This window comes from Myxocyprinus asiaticus, chromosome 1 (assembly GCF_019703515.2).
Source record: "Myxocyprinus asiaticus isolate MX2 ecotype Aquarium Trade chromosome 1, UBuf_Myxa_2, whole genome shotgun sequence".
In the NCBI taxonomy this organism is placed as follows: domain Eukaryota; kingdom Metazoa; phylum Chordata; class Actinopteri; order Cypriniformes; family Catostomidae; genus Myxocyprinus; species Myxocyprinus asiaticus.
The window spans coordinates 11,830,938-11,852,606 of record NC_059344.1 but is presented as its reverse complement, the minus strand read 5'-3'; the positions used below and the strand labels follow the sequence as shown (position 1 = coordinate 11,852,606).

The 21,669-nt window shown below is 40.7% G+C and overlaps 3 protein-coding genes and 1 long non-coding RNA gene across 7 annotated transcripts in view; 2 read left to right on the top strand and 2 right to left on the bottom strand.

Moving 5' to 3' along the window:
- The window catches only part of LOC127443966 (60S acidic ribosomal protein P2-like), a 67,808-nt gene extending 48,139 nt beyond the window's left edge, over positions 1 to 19,669 (top strand). For all 3 annotated transcript variants that reach the window (XM_051703612.1, XM_051703401.1, XM_051703322.1), the window contains exon 5: positions 19,578 to 19,669. In XM_051703612.1, coding sequence (XP_051559572.1) covers positions 19,578 to 19,654 — 77 coding nt within the window. In that variant the 3' untranslated portion in view covers positions 19,655 to 19,669. The remainder of the gene's footprint in view (positions 1 to 19,577) is intronic.
- Positions 1 to 21,669, bottom strand: part of LOC127443649 (amyloid protein A-like) — a 43,325-nt gene that overhangs the window by 16,563 nt on the left and 5,093 nt on the right. The window contains exon 1 of one of the 2 annotated variants that reach the window (XM_051702513.1): positions 4,601 to 4,621. The exons of the other annotated variant lie outside the window; for it this stretch is intronic. The gene's annotated coding sequence lies outside the window, so the exon portion shown is untranslated. Of the gene's footprint in view, positions 1 to 4,600; positions 4,622 to 21,669 lie in introns of those variants that run through there. 2 annotated transcript variants of the gene reach the window in all.
- Positions 1,448 to 19,569, top strand: LOC127444413 (uncharacterized). The gene is made up of 4 exons (XR_007897817.1): positions 1,448 to 1,691; positions 7,744 to 7,831; positions 7,917 to 7,974; positions 18,856 to 19,569. It is a non-coding gene; the product is annotated as an uncharacterized LOC127444413 (long non-coding RNA).
- LOC127443845 (amyloid protein A-like) lies at positions 2,280 to 4,658 on the bottom strand. The gene is made up of 4 exons (XM_051702845.1): positions 4,601 to 4,658; positions 4,300 to 4,397; positions 4,034 to 4,172; positions 2,280 to 2,751 (listed from the first exon to the last, which is right to left on the bottom strand). Exons 2-4 carry the CDS (start codon positions 4,385 to 4,387, stop codon positions 2,619 to 2,621), a joined length of 360 nt encoding a protein of 119 aa, XP_051558805.1. The 5' UTR covers positions 4,388 to 4,397; positions 4,601 to 4,658; the 3' UTR covers positions 2,280 to 2,618.

Here is a 21,669-nt window from a genome sequence, read left to right as displayed (position 1 = left end):
TCTATATATGTTAAAATGTTAAAGGGATAGTTCATCAAAAAATGGCAATTCTTTTATTTACTCTCCATGCCATCCCAGATGTGTATAACTTTCTTCTGCTGAAGACAAATGATTATCTTTTTAGATAAAATAGATTGGCTCAGACCAATAAGTCCTTGTCTTTTTTTACTATAAATCTTCACTTTCAGATGTGAAAGAGAAACTATACAGGTGCCACATATGACTTTCAGATGTGAAAAAAAAAGGACTTAAATATTGATCTGTTTCTCACCCACACCTGTTATATTACTTCTGAAGACAGATTTAACCACTGGAGTCTTTTGGATTACTTTTATGTCTTTATGGATGAGTAATTGGAATCTATACACAATCATCACCTCAAGGGCCCTAGCAAAGTGTCTCTAGCAAGTCAGTCCACTGTCGGCCATCTTTGTAACGCTCTCGGGAGGCTATTACCAGTCATGACAGTGCAGCTCTTATCTACTTGAATGAGAGAACACCGAAATCTCAAAAACGGTTGATAAAGATTACGATCAAAGAACATATTTCAAATCAGCAGTCAAATGTGATGAGACTGGTTTCATAAATTGTGCTGCTGCACCTCAGATTACGCTAAAACGCAAATTTCCCGGCTTGTATAGCTAATGCGCATGCGCGATATCGAGTTGATTGGCAGGGGATGTCTATCTAAAAGTTGATTTTGTTTTATTATTTGTTTTTTACGTGTAAGGCGGGACTTCCTTTCTCCATCCGTTGACCGTTGGGCACTAGAGCTCCTTATTTGGGCGCTCCAATTTCGCCAATTCATTTTAATAGAAGTGGCCCGTCTCTGCTAAATACTCTCTGGCCCTAATTGCTGTCTACAGATAATTGCAAATTACAGGGTTTTCAGTCATGGAAAAACTTCAAATATAAGGGAATTTTAAAGTTGTGGGAAGTGAAATCGGGATATAAAACGGCTTTGAACTGTTACCACTGTTGCTGACAGGCTAAAAATCGAGATTGTTAAACTGCAATTATTCCAGCGTTACTGACGTGATATTTGCAGTGAAATCGTGACATTTACCTTCACATATGGATTGGTTATTGCCAGTATATCAAATCGCTTGTATGTATAATCATAAAACCCTGCAGATACAGTCCAGACATCAGAAAATGTTCAGATGAGTTTTTTGAACTTGGTGAGTAAAAATTGCCATGAGTTTTTGTGAGACCACTCTCTTTAAAAACTTTAAACTTTTTGTCAAATTCTGCAAATATCTCCTCACAGTCTGCTAGCTGTCCATTCTGTGGGTGGGCTGAAAAAAAAAAAATAGTATTTATACACAGTCCTGGCTCTGTACATGGGACAAAAACAAAGTGGAACAGACCAATCCACACAACACTACTCCAACCAATCAGCAACAGGGGGTGGTTCTTGCGCATGCACAGAATGGGGGGTGGGGGCAGAGCGAGAGGGAAATTCATTAGAAGAGTGACAGCAAATCTGGCTGATGTGAACTTTCTTAACTCCATGAAGAGCAAATGGCTGAGAAACAGACCAAGAGTAAAAGGTCAGACGAATATAAACTAAATTAGAAGGATTATGTTAAGTCGAAGGCTAGGAGCCGCGCCAACATCGGCTGTGGAGAGACCTCCGAGATAAAAGGCTTGAAGACAGATGCAGAAGTTGCTCTTTTTCTTCTCAATAGGTGGGTAACGTACATTTTAATATGTTTCACAGAACCCATGTATGCTGTTATTGTGATGTTAGATTTAGTAGCAGGAGAGATGCGAGTGCCTGGAGCTGGTGTGCATTAAACCGTCTTGCTTGCATGAATTTGGTGGGCGGAGCTTCCAAAGGAGCACTGAAGGGAGGGGTGTGTTTGTTTTGGCAGTTGAGCTTGAATATCAACAGTGTTTCTCAGAAATTGCTGAGTACACTTTTAAATGCACAATCCAGAAATACTAGCCACACAATGAAGAGGGGTCGACAATCATAAGAACATGTAATATTACATGCTTATTCATTGACATTTTCACATTAATGTGTAAACACCAGCGTGACAATTGGGTTGTTCGCTGTCTCTCACTTGCTCGGTACATTTTTCTGCTTTTTTTGTGCTGAGCAGATCACATGCCTGACTTCTACAGAGATTATACATTATTGGGGTTATTTTTGGCTCTAAAATATTTGGTTAGGAATTGCTCTTTGCTAGGACAATTTCTTCTATTTCAGGTATATATTTAGCTTTTTTTCACCAATGATTAAAACAAATAACCTTGCACAAACGATACAATTGCTGTCTTTGGCTACTTTATTTTCTTTGGAGAAAAGCAATGGAAGCAATCAGTTGAAATCACTGCAATATTTTGGATACATACAAGACTTAACCTTTCCTGTTACTCCATTAAAGTGAAATCAAAGCAATGTAATAGGACCAAGATACTTAAACAGGAATTATGGTAAATAATACATTACTTGTTCATATATCTTTGTTGTTTATCAACTATAGGTAGTAGTCGAAATGTAAAAACTGCTTTCATACTGCATATGCAGAATTTAAGCAAGCAGTTGCAGAGTAATTTTAGAGTAAAATGTTTTCTCTTGCGTTGATGGTCATCTTTTCAGCTTAGTTTTAAGGCTCAAATCCTGGAGGTTTGAAGACACTGGGGTCTCCACCATTTCGCCCGTGGATATTGGCCCTCTGGTCTGCTTCAGAGTCTTCATGTCCATGGCCGGCAAGACGTTGAGCCCACTCCCTTCCATCACTGCACACATCAGAACAAAAGTTCATCTTTCATAAAGGCCTATGCTTGAAATATTCACTGTATTTTGCTCTTGTGCTCTTTTGGGTGTCTAGATTAATGTGGTTTGTAACGTGAACAGTTTAGTTTCTGATGCTTCAGTCACTCGAAAAACAAAATGAGGAAAGTGGTGACATTTTTTGGAGCAGTGCCTCCTCAGAATGAGATTTATTTGATAATTTATTCTAATCACTCGACAATCTGTGTATAATTGTGTGTTTTTTATTAGCCCTATTTAAAACAACAACAACAACATGTCACATGCACCTTTATACAGTATATAAGAAACAGTGGTTCTTTAATGGTTCTTTGCATACCTGTTCAACAAAGAACCATTTTCTTGTAAAAAAAACAAAACAAAACATTTTTTACTGTATTGGGTTCTTGAGTTGGTTAAATCGTTCATTAGAGATGGCAAAAGTCTTTGCTGTTATACAGCATAGGTTCTTAAAGGGATAGTTCACCCAAAAATGAAAATTCTATCATCATTTACTCACCCTCATGCCATCCCAGATGTGTATTACTTTATTTCTTCTGTATAACACAACCGAAGATTTAAAAAAATATTGCAGCGCTGTAGGTCCTCACAATGCAAGTGAATGGTGACCAGACCTTTGAAGGTCCAAAAGGCAGTATGAAAGTAATCCAAAAGATTCCAGTGGTTAAATCCATATCTTTTGAAGTGATATGATAGGTGTGGGTGAGAAACAGATCAATATTTAAGTCCTTTATTTTACTATAAATCTACACTTTCACTTCCACATTCAGCCACCTACTGGTCGGGGCTGGTCAAAAGTGGATATTGGTAGTAAAAAGGACTTAAATATTGATCTGTTTCTCACCCACACCTATCATATCGCTTCTGAAGACGTTGATTTAACGACTACAGTTTTATGGATTACTTTTATGCTTCCTTTATGTGCTTTTTGGACCTTCTGAAATCTGGTCACCATTCACTTGTTTTGTATTGACCTACAGAGCTGAGATATCTAAAAATCTTCATTTGTGTTCTGCAGAAGAAAATAAAATCGTACACATCTGGGATGGCATGAAGGCGAGTAAATGATGAGAGAATTTTCATTTTTGGGTGAACTATCCCTTTAAGATCAGTGTATTGGGTTCTGTAGAGCACCAGTACTTAGATGGTTTTAAAAAGATGTAGAGAACAAAAGTTTCCCCTAGGGTTTTCCTGTGGTTTTAACTGGAACCTTTATTTTTAGGAATGTGGTTCAATAAAATCACATACCTGATCACTTCGGCTGCCCATTTGCCTCCAGGACCCCTTTGTGCAGCATCATAGTTCCCACGTGCATGGAAATACTTGTCTGCACCTATATAGTTGGCATCCTTCATGTCTTGGTAAGCACGCCACATGTCCTGTGCACCTACAGGAAACAGTGAAAACAGTGGTTAATATATCCCAAAGATTTTGTCTCAGTGTCTACACATTAATGCATTTTGGAAAAGTTGTTCAAAGTTGTAAATTGTGATAAAAATCAAATAAGAAGTGACCTTGAATGGCTTCTACTGGGAAGCGGTACCATTGCGCCTGGGCCCCAACCACCATAACCAACACCAACACAGCAAGGATAAGCTTCATGATTGCAAAACTGAACATATGGACAATCCGTAGTTCAATATTTACCTCACCACAAATGTTAAAAGCTCACAATCTATAGATAAAATATTATCTCTGCACTCAGAAACATAAGAGTGCAACTAGATATTAAAATATATAGGACACCTCACAAATAATCTAAGACACAAAATGCTTGCAACAACATGCTAAAGAGCTTTTTGTGCAGTGCCCTACCTCTTTTATTTTTTAGCTGACCCCAGTCAAGTCAGATCTTCACAAAGCTGAATGCAGTTGCTGCTGTTTCTGCAGGACATTATATACACTTTGGATTGAGCCGACCTTGGATTTTCCCAGTTATACCAAGCTACATTTGGGAAATGTATTACTTTGGTTCTAAAAGTGGGCTAATCCTATATTGCGCAACTATGGAAATTTCAGATGCCTGCATTTGTAGCCAACACATGCACATAAACCATTCTCCCTTTTAATTTCACTTTGACACCAAAATTTGTCATTGGCAAATTAATGAAAATGTCTTCAAATTTTAAAGCACTTTTGCTTTACATTCTAAAGGTAGCCTATTTGTGAGGTAAAATCATATGTAAAGATCAGATATAGAATACTGGTGTTTATGAACAGTATCTTTTACTGGGCTTTTTACTGACACTGATTTAAGGAGGTTACCTTTATGTGGAATATGAAATATTATCTAAAGCAGTGTTTCTCAACTGGTGGGTCGCAAGTCTATTCGGACTGGGTCGCAAACAGGGAAAGAGCATGCCATGGTTCTCCCATTGAAAAATGTTCTGCGGCCAAGTGAAATTAACTGTGTTATGTACATCAGTGACTTTGTCAAATCTGCCCAGCAATCACATGGTTGATCCTTATTTTCTCAAGACTACTGAGTCGATCCTGTGTCACGGTGTACCTATAGGCCTACTGTTGATTATGGTTATCTTATGTTTGTTCAGAATGTAAGAATGCATTATGAACATCTATAATCCTAACCATTTAGAGCCTTTAAGGCTGAGTAGCCTGTCAGGAACAACTCGGCGCACCTTTTCCCCCATCGCGATCTTGCGAGCTCTGTGCAGGGTGGTGTGATTTGGGGCACCTCTCTCCCTTTGCGATCTTGTGAGCTCGGGGTGGGGTGGCATGATTTGGAGCACCTTTCACCCATCGCTAGCCAGGGCCCAGCTGACATTTCCATGTGGGTTTTTGATGGGCTGTCACTTGGGCAACCCAAATGGAGACCAGAAAAATGTGTCCATCAGCTCCAAATGGGCCCTATGTGTGTTAGCCTATGTGGGCAAAAGATGAGGACATTGTGGGCACTAAGGGGCCCATGTGGATGTTCATTATATGGGCCCAATTGGGTTCCAAATGGGTGCCAACAATTGGGCCAAGGTGGGCTACAAATAGCACCCTTATGGGTGATCATGCTGGACCCACAATTGCCCCTTATTATTTCCTCTTAAATGGGGCTTTTGTGGGGCCAGAGTGGGCTAAAAGTGGGCCCCCTTTTTTTTTTTAATAAACCTTATTGCTGTGGGTCAAGTTAATGTGCTACTCTGCACTTTTGAACTACTCCAACTCTGTTACACTGTTTTTGTAAACCTGTGCTTGACCAAACCATGAATGCCTAAAGAGTTTGTCTATAGCTCTAATATTTTAATGTCCAAGAAATTACATAGCATAATATTTGAACTATAATGTAAATGACTTCAAATAATCAGGATGTGTAAATCATGCTTTTATTAAAGTTGATTACATCAAGACAAAAAGACAGGATAAACCTCTGAAATAATTCTGGACAAAAAGGACTCATACCTGGGCCTGAACAGACTCCTCAGCTTCATACCTAAAGAAGAGCACAGAAAGACAAGACATAGAAATTGCAATTTAGTCCATTTTAAATACTACCAGAACTGCAGAAAATTTACAGGAGCATCACTTTAAGGCATTCATGTTAAATAGGCCATGCAAATGAATTTGATCTCTACACAACTGAAACAATTGTCATTTAAAGGAATAGTTCACCCAAAAATGAAAATTCTCTCATCATTTACTCACCCACATTCCATCCCAGATGTGTATGACTTTCTTTCTTCAGCAGAACACAAACTAAGATTTTTAGAAGTATTTCTCAGCTCTTTTGGTCCATACATTGCAAGTGAATGGGTCCAAAAATCACACAAGTCGTTTAACCCATGTCTTCAGAAGATATGATAGGTGTGGGTGGGAAACGGATCAATATTTAAGTACATTTTTACTATAAATTCTCCTCCTTACTCAGTCAATCTCCACTTTAACTTTCACTTTCACATTCTTCTTCTTGTGTTTTTGGTGATTCACATTCTTCATGCATACACCTCATACTGGCAGGGAGAATAATTCCTAGCAAAAAATGGACTTAAAGGGTTAATTCACCCAAAAATTAAAATCCTCTCATGATTTACTTACCTTTAAGCCATCCCAGATGTGTATGACTTTCCTTCTTTAGCAGAACTGAAGTGAAGATTTTTTTATAAGCACATTTCAGCTCTTTTTGTCCATACAATGGAAGTGTACAGGTGCCATTAGTCTCCTGGTCCAAAAGGCATATTTAGGCAGCATAAAAGTAATCCACACGACTCTAGTCAATCAATTAATGTCTTCTCAAGCAAATCGATTGATTAAATATAGCCTGCAATTAACCCAGTTTTACACCTGCTTTTGTATAATGGGAGATTTTGGAATTCAGGGAAGTTAAAACCAAGATTTAATTAACTTTAATGAAAGTTAGCCAGCCTAGATTTTAACAAAAACCTGACGTAATCTAGCAATTGAAATTGATTGCAGTTATCTAGTACATTGTCCTGTAAAATGTGGGGGATACAAATAAAAATCACTTTTGACTCCCTTTAGCGGTGTCAGAGGATTTGTATTTATTTAGAGAGAGAGACGGCCAATTAACTTCAAATGTCCAAACTCATATTTTCTTTCTTCCTTGGAACTCAAAATAAGATTTTAAGTGACTCTTTTCCATTAAATATAACTATTTTGTGTCAAGGTCCAATAAAGGCAATAAAGCACCATAAAAGTACCAAAATGACCTAATCAACTTTTGTCACAGTTGTTTTCACAACACATAGAGAATAACTCAAGAAGTGACATTTAGGACAAGAGGTGAAAAGTGGTTTAATGCTTTTTTTTTTTTTTTTTTTTCTTCACAATTGGTACACATTATGGGTATGCATGGGGAAACTATGCTTTTTTAAACAAAATTTTCACTCATCACTACAGTATAATGATTTGTTTTTATTTACTATTTTATCCAACTAATTCTTCTTTGCACAGTTGTCAAGCAAATATTATAAATCAGCCTTTATGTTCAGGTATCTGTGACCTTGCGTGAGGTGGTCACCTTTCCATTGAAGAGCTTTACTGAAGTGAATGATGTGCAGTTGAAGCTGTGAGTGTGTGGTGAGTGATCTCACATAAGCATTACAAAAATGTATTTTTGTTGTAAATATATTTTCTACTATATTTATTTACATCTCAATTTTAGGTCTCAGTCCTTGGGGACATTGGAGGGAGGAGCTACGAGCGTGTCCGAAGAATTACCTGTATGTCTTTTTTTTTTTTTTTTAAGACAAATGACCTTGCCCGTCAATTCAACCTCACAGGGTGCCACGGCAAACATTCATTTAGAAACCCACGTCTCTATGATACTTAAAAATCACTTACTAAACTTTTGTGTAAAGTTATAGCAAATTTTACAACTTCGTTGCCATGATGATGAAATGTCTACAAACCCTGAATCCCTAAAATGACTAAAAATGATTAAAATAACATAACAGCTCAAATAATACTTGCGTTTTAACAGAAGAATTAATGCGTGATTTTATAAAATTAAAAGCTTCAAATTTCTGCCTTTAAACCCTGAATATTGGCCTCATTCACTTCCATTGTAAGTGCCTCACTGTAATCTCAGTTTTAGCTTTTTTTTTAAAGAAAAGGAGGGATGAGTTGAAGTTAATTTTTGTGGTAATCAACATTATGCCACAAGTGCTGTTGATTGAGCTTAACTTGTTTTGAACCCGGAATATTCCGGGTTTTTCAGAATTCTCATTTGTGTTCTATGGGGGGGGGGGGGGGGGGGGGGGGGGTTCGAATGATATGAGGGTAATAATGACAGAATTTTCATGTGTGGATGGTTTTTTTAATAGGTGGGTGGTGGATGTGTACTGAGTACAGATGTGGAATGAGATCACGTTTGATCCCAAGGGGGAACCACTGAACTGGAGTTAAGGCCCGGGTATACTTAGTTTTTCTGCTTTTTGGGTCGGATCGTGTCCGATCGACTGTTTCGCCTTTGAGTATACTCTTTTGACCACGAGCGAATTTGAACGCATTCGACGCATGAGCACTTACACTGCTTTGTGATACTCTTTTGGTACAGTCAATAGCAGGCATATTTGTCAGCATGTCGAAAGTCTGATGCGTGCCACAAATTGATATTTGTGGCGCACAAATGACGGTTTATATCGCGGCGACAATATTAAGTGGAAATCAGTAGTTGTATCTATCAGTGGGCATGCTTCACGTGAGACTGAAACCAGGCTTGAGCAGGGGAGTGAGTTGCGGCTGGTAAAATTGCCAGTTATTTGTGCACGCTGGTTTAACGGCAGATTCACTAAAGGAATTATGCAGATCAGGCGACGGCGCAAACGTGCCGCTGATACTTTGCGATTCTGATTTTGCGGGCTGATTCTGTGTGCTCTGTAGCGGAGGATGCAACAGTCCATTGTGATCTGACACTCTGCCAGGACAGCATAACAGTGATCTAGACTCCTGGATCATCTTTTTAAAATGCCAGGTTGCGCTTGACTACATCTAACATTTGTACTTCTCTCCATTTGATGAATTATTGCTGATATGATCAAAAGAAAAGTCAAGAAAATTAAGGGGAGCTTGTTATTAAAACAGTTGCAACATCTGTGGTGTGGGTTCACAAAAGCCAGTGTTGGGCCTCATGTGTTCAGATAGAAGACAAAGGCAGGCCTAACAGTCATAAAAACATAACTCAAGCCCCCACCTTCTAAGTCGTAAATTTTACTGATAAAAATCGCGCCAAAATCAAACAAAGGGAGTCCAAAACAGACTACAGATCCATGAAGCCTTGCCCTCTAAAGGATCAAGCTCTCAACTCCTATTGGATGAGGCACACCACAGAACATCCCTCAAACATGACATCAACAGGACTTCAAATAATTCTGAAATGCTTCCAGAGTTGCTTCCAGCGACTTAGTTCACCGAATACGGACGTAGCTTTTTGCTGCTCTCCGGTGCAGCCTCGTGGCATAAGGAAGTAATGTCCGACTTGAAACTGTAGCCATACAATCTCCATCTTGCTGGACGAGCTGAGATTACTCTGTGTTCAACCGAACACTCTAACGGATCCGAAGGAGACCGCCGAGCAATTCGCATCTTCATCCGTTGGCCTACAGAAGTGAAGAGATTAAAGATTTCTCTTCCATCTTCAATCAAGTCGACATTTCTGAGTTCTCCGCCAGCCCGCCGAGAATCAAATGCCGTACCGCCCTCTGAGAATCAACAGCCGTACTGCCCTCTGAGAATCAACAGCCGTACCGCCCACCGACAGCACGAGGAAACGGCCTCCCGTCATCACCCGAGCCTCAAGGAACCGGGTCAAAGTTAAAGGACAGAGGAAAACACATTCTACCTGTGTCCTCATGCGATTCAAGTAAGAGGTTTATGTCTGGGCAGAGATAGAATATTATAGCGTGTTATTCTTGTGTTTCAAGGTTTTTGCTTGTACAGTTTACGGACTGCCATGTCCGCTCATTATTAATACTCAGGGTATTAATTATCACGAATTTGTTTGCTGTATTGTGATCCAACCAAATTGGATTGTTGTGCAATTTCGCCATCGCGGGTGAGACAGAAACTGAGTTCATCCATTAGAGTCAAATAACGCAGGACTTTTACGAGCCCCGCTCGTAAAACCGCGTCTCTGAGTGATGAACACAGCTGCTTTCTCTCCAGCTATCGCGAACTCAGCTTTCGGGCTGTCACTGAATAATCTCTCTCTCTCTCTCTCTCACTAACCACACTGACACACACACACACACACACTGTCACACACACACACCTTATGTGTTATAGGATTATTTTTATTTCCATATCTAATCATGTCACTGTTTAGTTTGTAGTTGTAAGTCAGAAGTTTATTGACTGCATTGTATTAATTATTAATTGATATTACTGCATAAATAAACTTTTGTTTATATTACAAAGAGAAGTGTTTTGGTTTGTTTTGCATACGCCTGTGTCATGCTGACGGCATGTCAGTGCTCGGATTCAAACTTTCATTCATTGTTTTTTTTCCCGAAAATCGATATTCTTCGGATGTCGATTTTCCTAAGAAAACAATCTAATATTGAGACTGTTTTAATATTCGGTTATTAGTCCGTGATTCCAGGGTGGTTCCCCGTCAATGTTAATCCTTATTAATATTCTATTGATTTTTGATAATTGATAATTATCTTTGATTGAATTTGAATGGTCAATAAGCTAGTGTTAATTTTAATGTTTCATCGATGTTAACAATTAACGATTATCTTTGATAAGTGTTGATTTTAAAGGATTAAAAAAAAAGCTAACATTTATTCTCATCAATGTTCTGTTGATTTTTATAATTAATAATTATCTTTGATAATTATTAATTATTGCTAATAACCAAACTTGCTCCTAAACGTAGCACACTACATTTACTGGAGCCCATATGAGGTTTTAATGAGTTAGATTCAATTAATTAATTTAAATATTGATTAATAACTACAGAAATAATTATTAATTATTTCTGATAGTAACACTGATCTAAACAACCAGTAAAGCCCTACATAATAATTGGTGCCCCGTGTGAGGCATCCTACGTGCCAGTTCTGTCACAGTATGTATGTATAGGAATCCAAAGTAATAACTTGAAATCCTTACTTCAAAGTTTGGTTCTGTGTGACAATTTACTTCTCAAAACTTGCCAAACATAAGCCAGTGTGGTGTGAAAGTGCTCTTAAGAGTGAATTAGGGGTTGGTAAATTTACTATAGTCTGCTTAAAACCTGCTGTTGTTGTTATTTAACTCCTAACGCTTTCATCTAAATGTTACAGAGAGGTGCCAAGTCACTTCATTGACATCCACCAAAGAGAGAACACAGTGAAATTTGCACATTACATAACAGTAGACCGTAAGCCACAGGTCAAAGCCTCTCAACTGTGCTTTCGTGCTTGCATTATATCAACTGTAAAACAACAAGCTGTCAGAGCCACTATCACAAGAATTTTTACGGCCCCAGTAAAATGAGTCACCAATCACCCTGCGTGACTGGAGCTAAAGCTCCATAGAGGTTAGTCGACCCAGCACTGCAAGATGTAGTTGCTGCTGTCCTCCGTCTCTCCATAGAGGAGAGAAATAACCTTAACGGCTACAATGTTAGTCGTTGTGATGAAGCTTTGCTGGAACTAGTTGATTATGTCAACAACCCGGTCGGGAAGCCAATGCGCACAATCCTGGACCTTGTGTGCCAAATGTTCCTTCTTCATCACCGCAAAACCCAACTGCAAACCGCCGAGCACCAGGCCCAGCTCGCACAGCTGCAGAGCAGCTATCAAGCGGTGCAGAAGGAAAATCTCAGCCTGCACCAAGAAATTAGGTGCACTCAAGCTGAGAAAGTCCAGGCACAGGAAGATAATGCCCGGATGCAGGAGGAAAACGAAGCCCTGCGCAGGCAGCTTCAAGCTGCCCAGTTAAAAGTAGAGTCAGATCAGGTAAGTGCAGCTGAAACACACAGCACAACATCTGACATAGAAGAGGGCTCCCTTTTTAGCGCTACGCGTAGAAATGTGCCCCTGAGAAACCCAGGAACACACGCTAGGAGCCGAGCTGCCCCTAGTGGTACAGTCTCTGACTTCGTCCTCCAAGACACCTTTCAAAATCCTCCAGCGGCTCGCTGGTTGGATGCAGGTGCCCCTCCTTATAGTTGCCCTCCTCAGTCAGTTTTCAGTCACGCCACCGTGTGTTTCAAACCGACTGATTCCACACCACGGACGGGGGACAATTATTTTCAAGCCCAGAGTGGTGTAAGCGGCTCGAAGATCCCATTAGCCAGGGAGCTGTACGCAACCCGTGGTCCACCCCCACGTGTCGATTGGACTCCTTCCCCACCACGAAGGGGAGGAAGTCATCCTCATCGCTATAGCGATCCGAGTGACTATGATGTTTCGGATGACTCGGACGACCCGTGGTCATACCGACACCAATGCTTGCGCATCCGACAACTCGAGTCCCTCGCAGGGGACATAGAACGCTTTGACCCAAGTAATCAAGATTCAAACATCGACAGTTATCTTAGGGAAATTGAGCACTGCCTGATTGATTTGCCTTACGCTTCGTCACGCGAAAAACTCAAGCTTATATGGAAGACCACGGTAAGGAGTGTCCGTGCGTTCATGGAAACGCTACCGACTGGTACACGAAACCGCTACTTAGCTCTGTGTAAAGCTCTACGCGAGGAGTATTCGCTGTATATCGACGAAGCCTCCACTACCATAGCTGCTTTCGCCATCACCCAGAAGAGGCACGAGCCTCCGCGTGAATATTATAGACGCCTGAGAACCACGTACTTCCAAGGAAGTAACGAACCAGGTATGGAGGAGGAACAAGCTTTCAAGTCTCTTTTCCTTCACAACCTCCACGAGTGCATGCGATATGACGTCACGATGCACTGCAGAATGGGCAACCCCACCATGCAGGAAATCAGAAAGTACGTGCAGCTGGCATGGGAGACACGCGTGCACCCTGCCCGAGGGCACGAAGGCGACGCCAGAGCCCTGGGGATCCAAGTCTCATATGCAGACCTAACGCTTGAAGGCAACAAAATGTCTTGCGTTAAGGTGAATGCTAGAACAGGACCCCAAATGCGCCGATCACCCCGCCAGCAGGGTAGGCAACAGAACCAGGGGGGTGGTGACCAGACACACCCCCAGGGTCACGGCAGGCCTAAACAACAAAACGTTCGCCGGCCGAAAAGAAATGCGCGTTTCAAACGAAAACCCAAACAAGAAGGTGAGTGGGTAGGCAAGGTTTCAAATCCCCTCAGAGAACAAGATTTGAGAGAGGAAATGGAGGATATTAGGAGACGCTTGACTGAGTTAGTAACTAGCTTGACGTGCACCGTTGTTCACCAGGTCCGTCGACCTCCTCAAAGGAACATGGCACTGAAACCCCGTCTGTATGACTAGACGATGTACCCCCTCCCGTTAACGCCAAAGTTTACTTTTTAGGTCAGGAAAAGGGGAACAGTGTCTAAGTTGCTCCCCAAAACAGTCACTCCTAACATGCCACACCCTCCTTTTCTGACCTTCTTGGGCGATCTGTACCGTAAGGGCAACGCCTGACACATGGGTCGTTCAACTCCCACACACTACTCAACACCGGTTCCGAAATAGTCTATGGGTTCCAACACCTTCGCAGAGGTGGCTAGAGCAAAGCTCTCCCTTGGCAAACCGTTATAGACAGAGACCTACAACGCAAGCATCACAAGCTACACGCAAGATAGGTCATCTATCACAAAACGGGCCTGGATTGACACCTTTCAAGGGATGACGCTAGTACACCCTGTTTACATATGTCCCATTAATACAGAACCACTGTTAGTTGGCCAGGACCTACTGAACCGATTGGCTCCGCTCATTGACTGCTGTCGTGGACACATGTGGGCTCAGGTTGACATACCGAGACCACTTGGTCCAGAAAACAGTTCGCCAGCTTCAGATACACATGTCGCCATCGTCCAAAAATCCAGCAGACACGACGACTCCAATAAGAACAATTACAGGGCCTGGGTAAAACCCTTCAGGGTACTATAGTCACTGTAAATTTGCAATCCGTTCTTATCAATAACACTTTGCACACTTCAGGGATTTTGTCAGAGAAAACAACTTATGCGTGTATCATTAGAGATCTAATGCAGGACCTCAGGGAAATTAGCTCCTCAGTCAACAGTCTGAGTGGTGGAAGGATTCCAGCTTACCTGGTATCCCTAGACCTTTTCGAACAAATCCTTAGATCTGCTACTATCTCCATTGTGCAACCTTCACAGATACACATGGCATATAGTTTTGGCATTGAAATTCCAATCCATGTAAATCCTCAGAACCTCAAAATAGGATTTATCCTCAATCTACCATCATAGGCAGAATATATATAGACTAAAATCTGTATTTAATGTTGGTTTTCAGAGAGGTAACGCACACATTCACCTCAAAACACCACCAACACTCGCCTACCATGATGAGGACCCCTCGCTCTACCTTATCTCTAACCTAAACATGTGTACCAAGACAAAGTACATTCATTGGGTTTGTCCAAACACAACCCCTTTATTAGAGAGGTGACTAACTACCTCTGCGGCCAAAGAGCCGAATTCCATGAACAAGTGTCATGATAGCATGTCCATCAAAGATGAAGGAACAGAGACAAAGGTAGAGCGAACAGGCAGTCGCTGGCTCGTTAACACCAGCCACCGAAGTCATACGACTGCCATGATACAGCCACTAAGCTAAGGCCACTAAACTAAGGCTACCAAACCAAACGGTGTTCTTAACGGTTCCCCAAAGAGCCATCGTGCACACTGACGATATTGTCCTCCATCATCTCAATGTCAACAATCATGACGCAGAAATTGAGATCATGGACGCATTTAGAGGTCACAGCCTCGCCGTTGATGACACCCTTCAACAGCAGCTTCAGGCTGAAGGGATGGAATTAGTGAAGTTCAGTCTCAAACCGACTGGCTTGACCATTATGTTTCATAGTCACATAAGCAGATCGTCATCTTACCAGGAACACCCTATCAGATTGGTTGCCCTCTGGCTCCTCCTTAGTGGTTGGATCATCGCAATTATTGCACACGCCATGTACAGGTACATTCAACACCTACAGGCCAGACTGGACTCACTTCTCATACAGCCGCGTTTTACACACCAGTCTGAGCCCATCACACAGGTTAACTCCATCATTTCCAAGGATAAGCCTTTTAACCTTTAACCCTCCTTTCCTCTAACATTTTGTTCCTAGTAACCAATGTCAGGTTCTACTTTGATTTTGTGTTATGACCAAAGAACAACAAAGGATTGTGTTATGGTTAATGCTGTGCCTTCCAATAACTTGAAATGTTTATGTGTGATGAATGTAGTTTTAGAATTAGCTAGAAGTTCTGTGCCCAGATGTGCCTCAATCTCTGTCCAGACGATAAAACCTCTGTGAACTCTAATGAACTGTATGGACTGTGCAACCATTTCTCTTTCCTATCAGGAATACATGGATGGCGTAACCCACAGGTTACTGTGAACCGACAAGAACTGTTCGGCCCTTCAGTTGCTCTAAAGATGCTGGACAACAACCAACTCTTCAGATCAAAGGGGGGAATGTTGGGCCTCATGTGTTCAGATAGAAGACAAAGGCAGGCCTAACAGTCATAAAAACATAACTCAAGCCCCCACCTTCTAAGTCGTAAATTTTACTGATAAAAATCGTGCCAAATTCAAACAAAGGGAGTCCAAAACAGACTACAGATCCATGAAGCCTTGCCCTCTGAAGGATCAAGCTCTCAACTCCTATTGGATGAGGCACACCACAGAACGTCCCTCAAACATGACATCATCAGGACTTCAAATAATTCTGAAATGCTTCCAGAGTTGCTTCCAGCGACTTAGTTCACCGAATACGGACGTAGCTTTTTGCTGCTCTCCGGTGCAGCCTCGTGGCATAAGGAAGTAATGTCCGACTTGAAACTGTAGCCATACAATCTCCATCTCGCTGGACGAGCTGAGATTACTCTGTGTTCAACCGAACACTCTAACGGATCCGAAGGAGACCGCCGAGCAATTCGCATCTTCATCCGTTGGCATACAGAAGTGAAGAGATTAAAGATTTCTCTTCCATCTTCAATCAAGTCGACATTTCTGAGTTCTCCGCCAGCCCGCCGAGAATCAAATGCCGTACCGCCCTCTGAGAATCAACAGCCGTACCGCCCGCCGACAGCGCGAGGAAACGGCCTCCCGTCATCACCCGAGCCTCAAGGAACCGGGTCAAAGTTAAAGGACGGAGGAAAACACATTCTACCTGTGTCCTCATGTGATTCAAGTAAGAGGTTTACGTCTGGGCAGAGATAGAATATTATAGCGTGTTATTCTTGTGTTTCAAGGTTTTTGCTTGTACAGTTTACGGATCGCCATGTCCGCTCATTATTAATACTCAGGGTATTAATTATCACGAATTTGTTTGCTGTATTGTGGTCCAACCAAATTGGATTGTTGTGCAATTTCGCCATCGCGGGTGAGACAGAAACTGAGTTCATCCATTAGAGTCAAATAACGCAGGACTTTTATGAGCCCCGCTCGTAAAACCGCGTCTCTGAGTGATGAACACGGCTGCTTTATCTCCAGCAATCGCGAACTCAGCTTTCGGGCTGTCACTGAATAATCTCTCTCTCTCTCTCTCTCTCTCTCTCTCTCTCACTAACCACACTGACACACACACACACACACACACACACACACACTGTCTCACACACACACACACCTTATGTGTTACAGGATTATTTTTATTTCCATATCTAATCATGTCACTGTTTAGTTTGTAGTTGTAAGTCGGAAGTTTATTGACTGCATTGTATTAATTATTCATTGATATTACTGCATAAATAAACTTTTGTTTATATTACAAAGAGAAGTGTTTTGGTTTGTTTTGCATACGCCTGTGTCATGCTGACGGGATGTCAGTGCTCGGATTCAAACCTTCATTCATTGTTTTTTTTCCCGAAAATCGATATTCTTCGGATGTCGATTTTCCTAAGAAAACAATCTAATATTGAGACTGTTTTAATATTTGGTTATTAGTCCCTGATTCCAGGGTGGTGCCCCGTCAGTGTTAATCCTTATTAATATTCTATTGATTTTTGATAATTGATAATTATCTTTGATTGAATTTGAATGATCAGTAAGCTAGTGTTAATTTTAATGTTTCATCAATGTTAACAATTAACGATTATCTTTGATAAGTGTTGATTTTAAAGGATTAAAAAAAAGCTAACATTGATTCTCATCAATGTTCTATTGATTTTTATAATTAATAATTATCTTTGATAATTATTAATTATTGCTAATAACCAAACTTGCTCCTAAACGTAGCACACTACATTTACTGGAGTCCCATATGAGGTTTTAATGAGTTAGATCCAATTAATTAATTTAAATATTGATTAATAACTACAGAAATAATTATTAATTATTTCTGATAGTAACACTGATCTAAGCAACCAGTAAAGCCCTACACCAGCACGGATTAGAAAATGTTAATCTGCAAACTGTCGCTCGATGATAATCACAAGTGAATTTCGCTAGAATATTAAGAAAGCCAAAAGTGTGCTCCGCATTAATTCTGTCTTCTAAATATATATGAAATGTGTTTTCTGCAAGATATGTTATTTTCTTAATTATTTGCTAAAATTATGTAATATTTTCTTTGTGACTTTGCTTTGAAAAGATCTTAAATTTCTTGCGGAAAATTTATAATAATGTTGGTCAGTAACATATCAGACTGAAATGTGGCGTAATGTGAAATTGAGTATTATGGTAAGGTTGATTTAAAATGGTGTTTATTTTATTTTTTAACTTTGACGGTTTTAATGAGTAAATAAAGAGAAAATTATATAAGAGGATGTAGTTTTCATTTTAAAAAGTATTTATTATTGGGGCCTGGGTAGCTCAGCGAGTATTGACGCTGACTACCACCCCTGGAGTCGCGAGTTCGAATCCAGGGTGTGCCAAGTCCAGGGTGTGCCAAGTGACTCCAGCCAGGTCTCTTAAGCAACCAAATTGGCCCAGTTGCTAGGGAAGGTAGAGTCACATGGGGTAACCTCCTCGTGGTCACGATTAGTGGTTCTCGCTCTCAACGGGGCGCGTGGTAAGTTGTGCGTGGATCGCGGGGAATAGCATGAGCCGCCACATGCTGTGAGTCTCCGCAATGTCATGCACAGTGAGCCACGTGATAAGATGCGGATTGACTATCTCAGAAGCGGAGGCAACTGAGACTTGTCCTCCGCCACCCAGATTGAGGTGAGTAACCGCACCACCACGAGGACCTAGTAAGCAGTGGGAATTGGGCATGCCAAATTGGGGAGAAAAGGGGATAAAAAAAAATAAGGGTTTACAAATTACTATATCGTGATATATATTGTTATGGCAAATATTAATCGTATCGTGAAAAAAGATTTTGGTCCTATTGCCCACCCCAAACGCATAACTGTGTGCCGAGCGAACAGCAACATGGATAACTGAAATATACTTTGGCCTTTAGTTATGAAAGACTATTACTGCTATTCTAGTCTGAACAAAGCTTCAGTGTTTGTCGCTTTCTAACAGGTTTCAGTAAACTGGCCAGTGTGCCGTCAGGTGGTGCTGTGGCAGTTTCCAGCTCTGCCGCACCAGCCGCTGGAGGATCTGCTGCCGCCCCTGCAGGTTAGTTTTTCCTTCTCGCTTTTTAGTGTGCTTGATATACCGTTTCTGCGAATGCAAACATCACTGTTGGAAATGCCCTTCTTTGATGTACAGTTGACCATAGTGACCCATCCCAACTTTTTTTTTTTTTTTTGCTATCGCTGTATTTTTTGGATGTCCCATCATGAGCATTGTTGAAGACCCTTCCACTCAGCCCCCTTTAAGAAACTCGTCTGATCAGGGTCAGGTGAACCTGAAACCAGACTGATTTAACAGAGCTTCACATATCTAGTCACTCATTGAACTCACTGACAAATTTAAAACCTGTGGGGTTTTGCACATCCCTATTCCGGATATTTTCAAATGAAATTATGGACAGTGTTGGAATTATTTTTTTTTTTTGTTTGTTTTTTTTTTTGTAGTATTTGTAAGCCCTGAGTCAAACTAAACTTACATGCACTCTTAATCTTACAGGGCCTTTGTTATTTTCCTTTTTCTTGTCAGTCTAACACAATTAATGAATTTGTACTCTGCAACTGATCAACTGAATGTGAACTAATCAAGGGTTGATGTGGAATGTTGCACAGTGGTCCCCTGTAGATCCTGTAAGGTTGGATCTAACGTCTTTCTCTCTTGTCCCTCTACAGTGGAGGAGAAGAAAGAAGAGAAGAAAGAGGAGTCTGAAGAATCCGATGATGACATGGGATTCGGACTCTTTGACTAATCTTGTCTTCTCGGGACCAAAATAAAACGTATTATAAAAAAAAAAAAAAAAAAAAAAGGGGTCTGTCTTGATCATTTCATTTTCCTTGATTTTTCTATATATTTTCTTTTCATTATGTGAATGCTGTGTGGGTTAGAGGTCATGACAATTACGTTTGTTGTAACAGCATACACAATAACAGGTTTGAGCCTCATGTTCCAAGATGATCACACAGAAAGGGCCAGATAGAGCACTGTATTTGAATTATCTATCAAACACCAGCATTCATCTAGATCAGGGCTCATCCACATCGGAAAGGTCAGGGGCAGCAAAGCTGGATCACTGTTCCCTCAATGGCCATACTTTTAATTTTTATGATATATATATATATATATATATATATATATATATATATATATATATATATATATATATATCAGGTGCATCTCAATAAATTAGAATGTCGTGGAAAAGTTCATTTATTTCAGTAATTCAACTCAAATTGTGAAATTTGTGTATTAAATAAATTCAATGCACACAGACTGAAGTAGTTTAAGTCTTTGGTTCTTTTAATTGTGATGATTTTGGCTCACATTTAACAAAAACCCACCAATTCACTATCTCATAAAATTAGAATATGGTGACATGCCAATCAGCTAATCAACTCAAAACACCTGCGAAAGTTTCCTGAGCCTTCAAAATGGTCTCTCAGTTTGGTTCACTAGGCTACACAATCATGGGGAAGACTGCTGATCTGACAGTTGTCCAGAAGACAATCACTGACACCCTTCACAAGGAGGGTAAGCCACAAACATTCATTGCCAAAGAAGCTGGCTGTTCACAGAGTGCTGTATCCAAGCATGTTAACAGAAAGTTGAGTGGAAGGAAAAAGTGTGGAAGAAAAAGATGCACTACCAACCGAGAGAACCGCAGCCTTATGAGGATTGTCAAGCAAAATCGATTCAAGAATTTGGGTGAACTTCACAAGGAATGGACTGAGGCTGGGGTCAAGGCATCAAGAGCCACCACACACAGACATGTCAAGGAATTTGGCTACACTTGTTGTATTCCTCTTGTTAAGCCACTCCTGAACCACAGACAATGTCAGAGGCGTCTTACCTGGGCTAAGGAGAAGAAGAACTGGACTGTTGCCCAGTGGTCCAAAGTCCTCTTTTCAGATGAGAGCAGGTTTTGTATTTCATTTGGAAACCAAGGTCCTAGAGTCTGGAGGAAGGGTGGAGAAGCTCATAGCCCAAGTTGCTTGAAGTCCAGTGTTAAGTTTCCACAGTCTGTGATGATTTGGGGTGCAATGTCATCTGCTGGTGTTGGTCCATTGTGTTTTTTGAAAACCAAAGTCACTGCACCCGTTTACCGAGAAATTTTGGAGCACTTCATGCTTCCTTCTGCTGACCAGCTTTTTAAAGATGCTGATTTCATTTTCCAGCAGGATTTGGCACTTGCCCACACTGTCAAAAGCACCAAAAGTTGGTTAAATGACCATGGTGTTGGTGTGCTTGACTGGCCAGCAAACTCGCCAGACCTGAACCCCATAGAGAATCTATGGGGTATTGTCAAGAGGAAAATGAGAAACAAGAGACCAAAAAATGCAGATGAGCTGAAGGCCACTGTCAAAGAAACCTGGGCTTCCATACCACCTCAGCAGTGCCACAAACTGATCACCTCCATGCCACGCTGAATTGAGGCAGTAATTAAAGCAAAAGGAGCCCCTACCAAGTATTGAGTAAATATACAGTAAATGAACATACTTTCCAGAAGGCCAACAATTCACTAAAAATGTTTTTTTTATTGGTCTTATGATGTATTCTAATTTTTTGAGATAGTGAATTGGTGGGTTTTTGTTAAATGTGAGCCAAAATCATCACAATTAAAAGAACCAAAGACTTAAACTACTTCAGTCTGTGTGCACTGAATTTATTTAATACAGGAGTTTCACAATTTGAGTTGAATTACTGAAATAAATGAACTTTTCCATGACATTCTAATTTATTGAGATGCACCTGTATATATATATATAA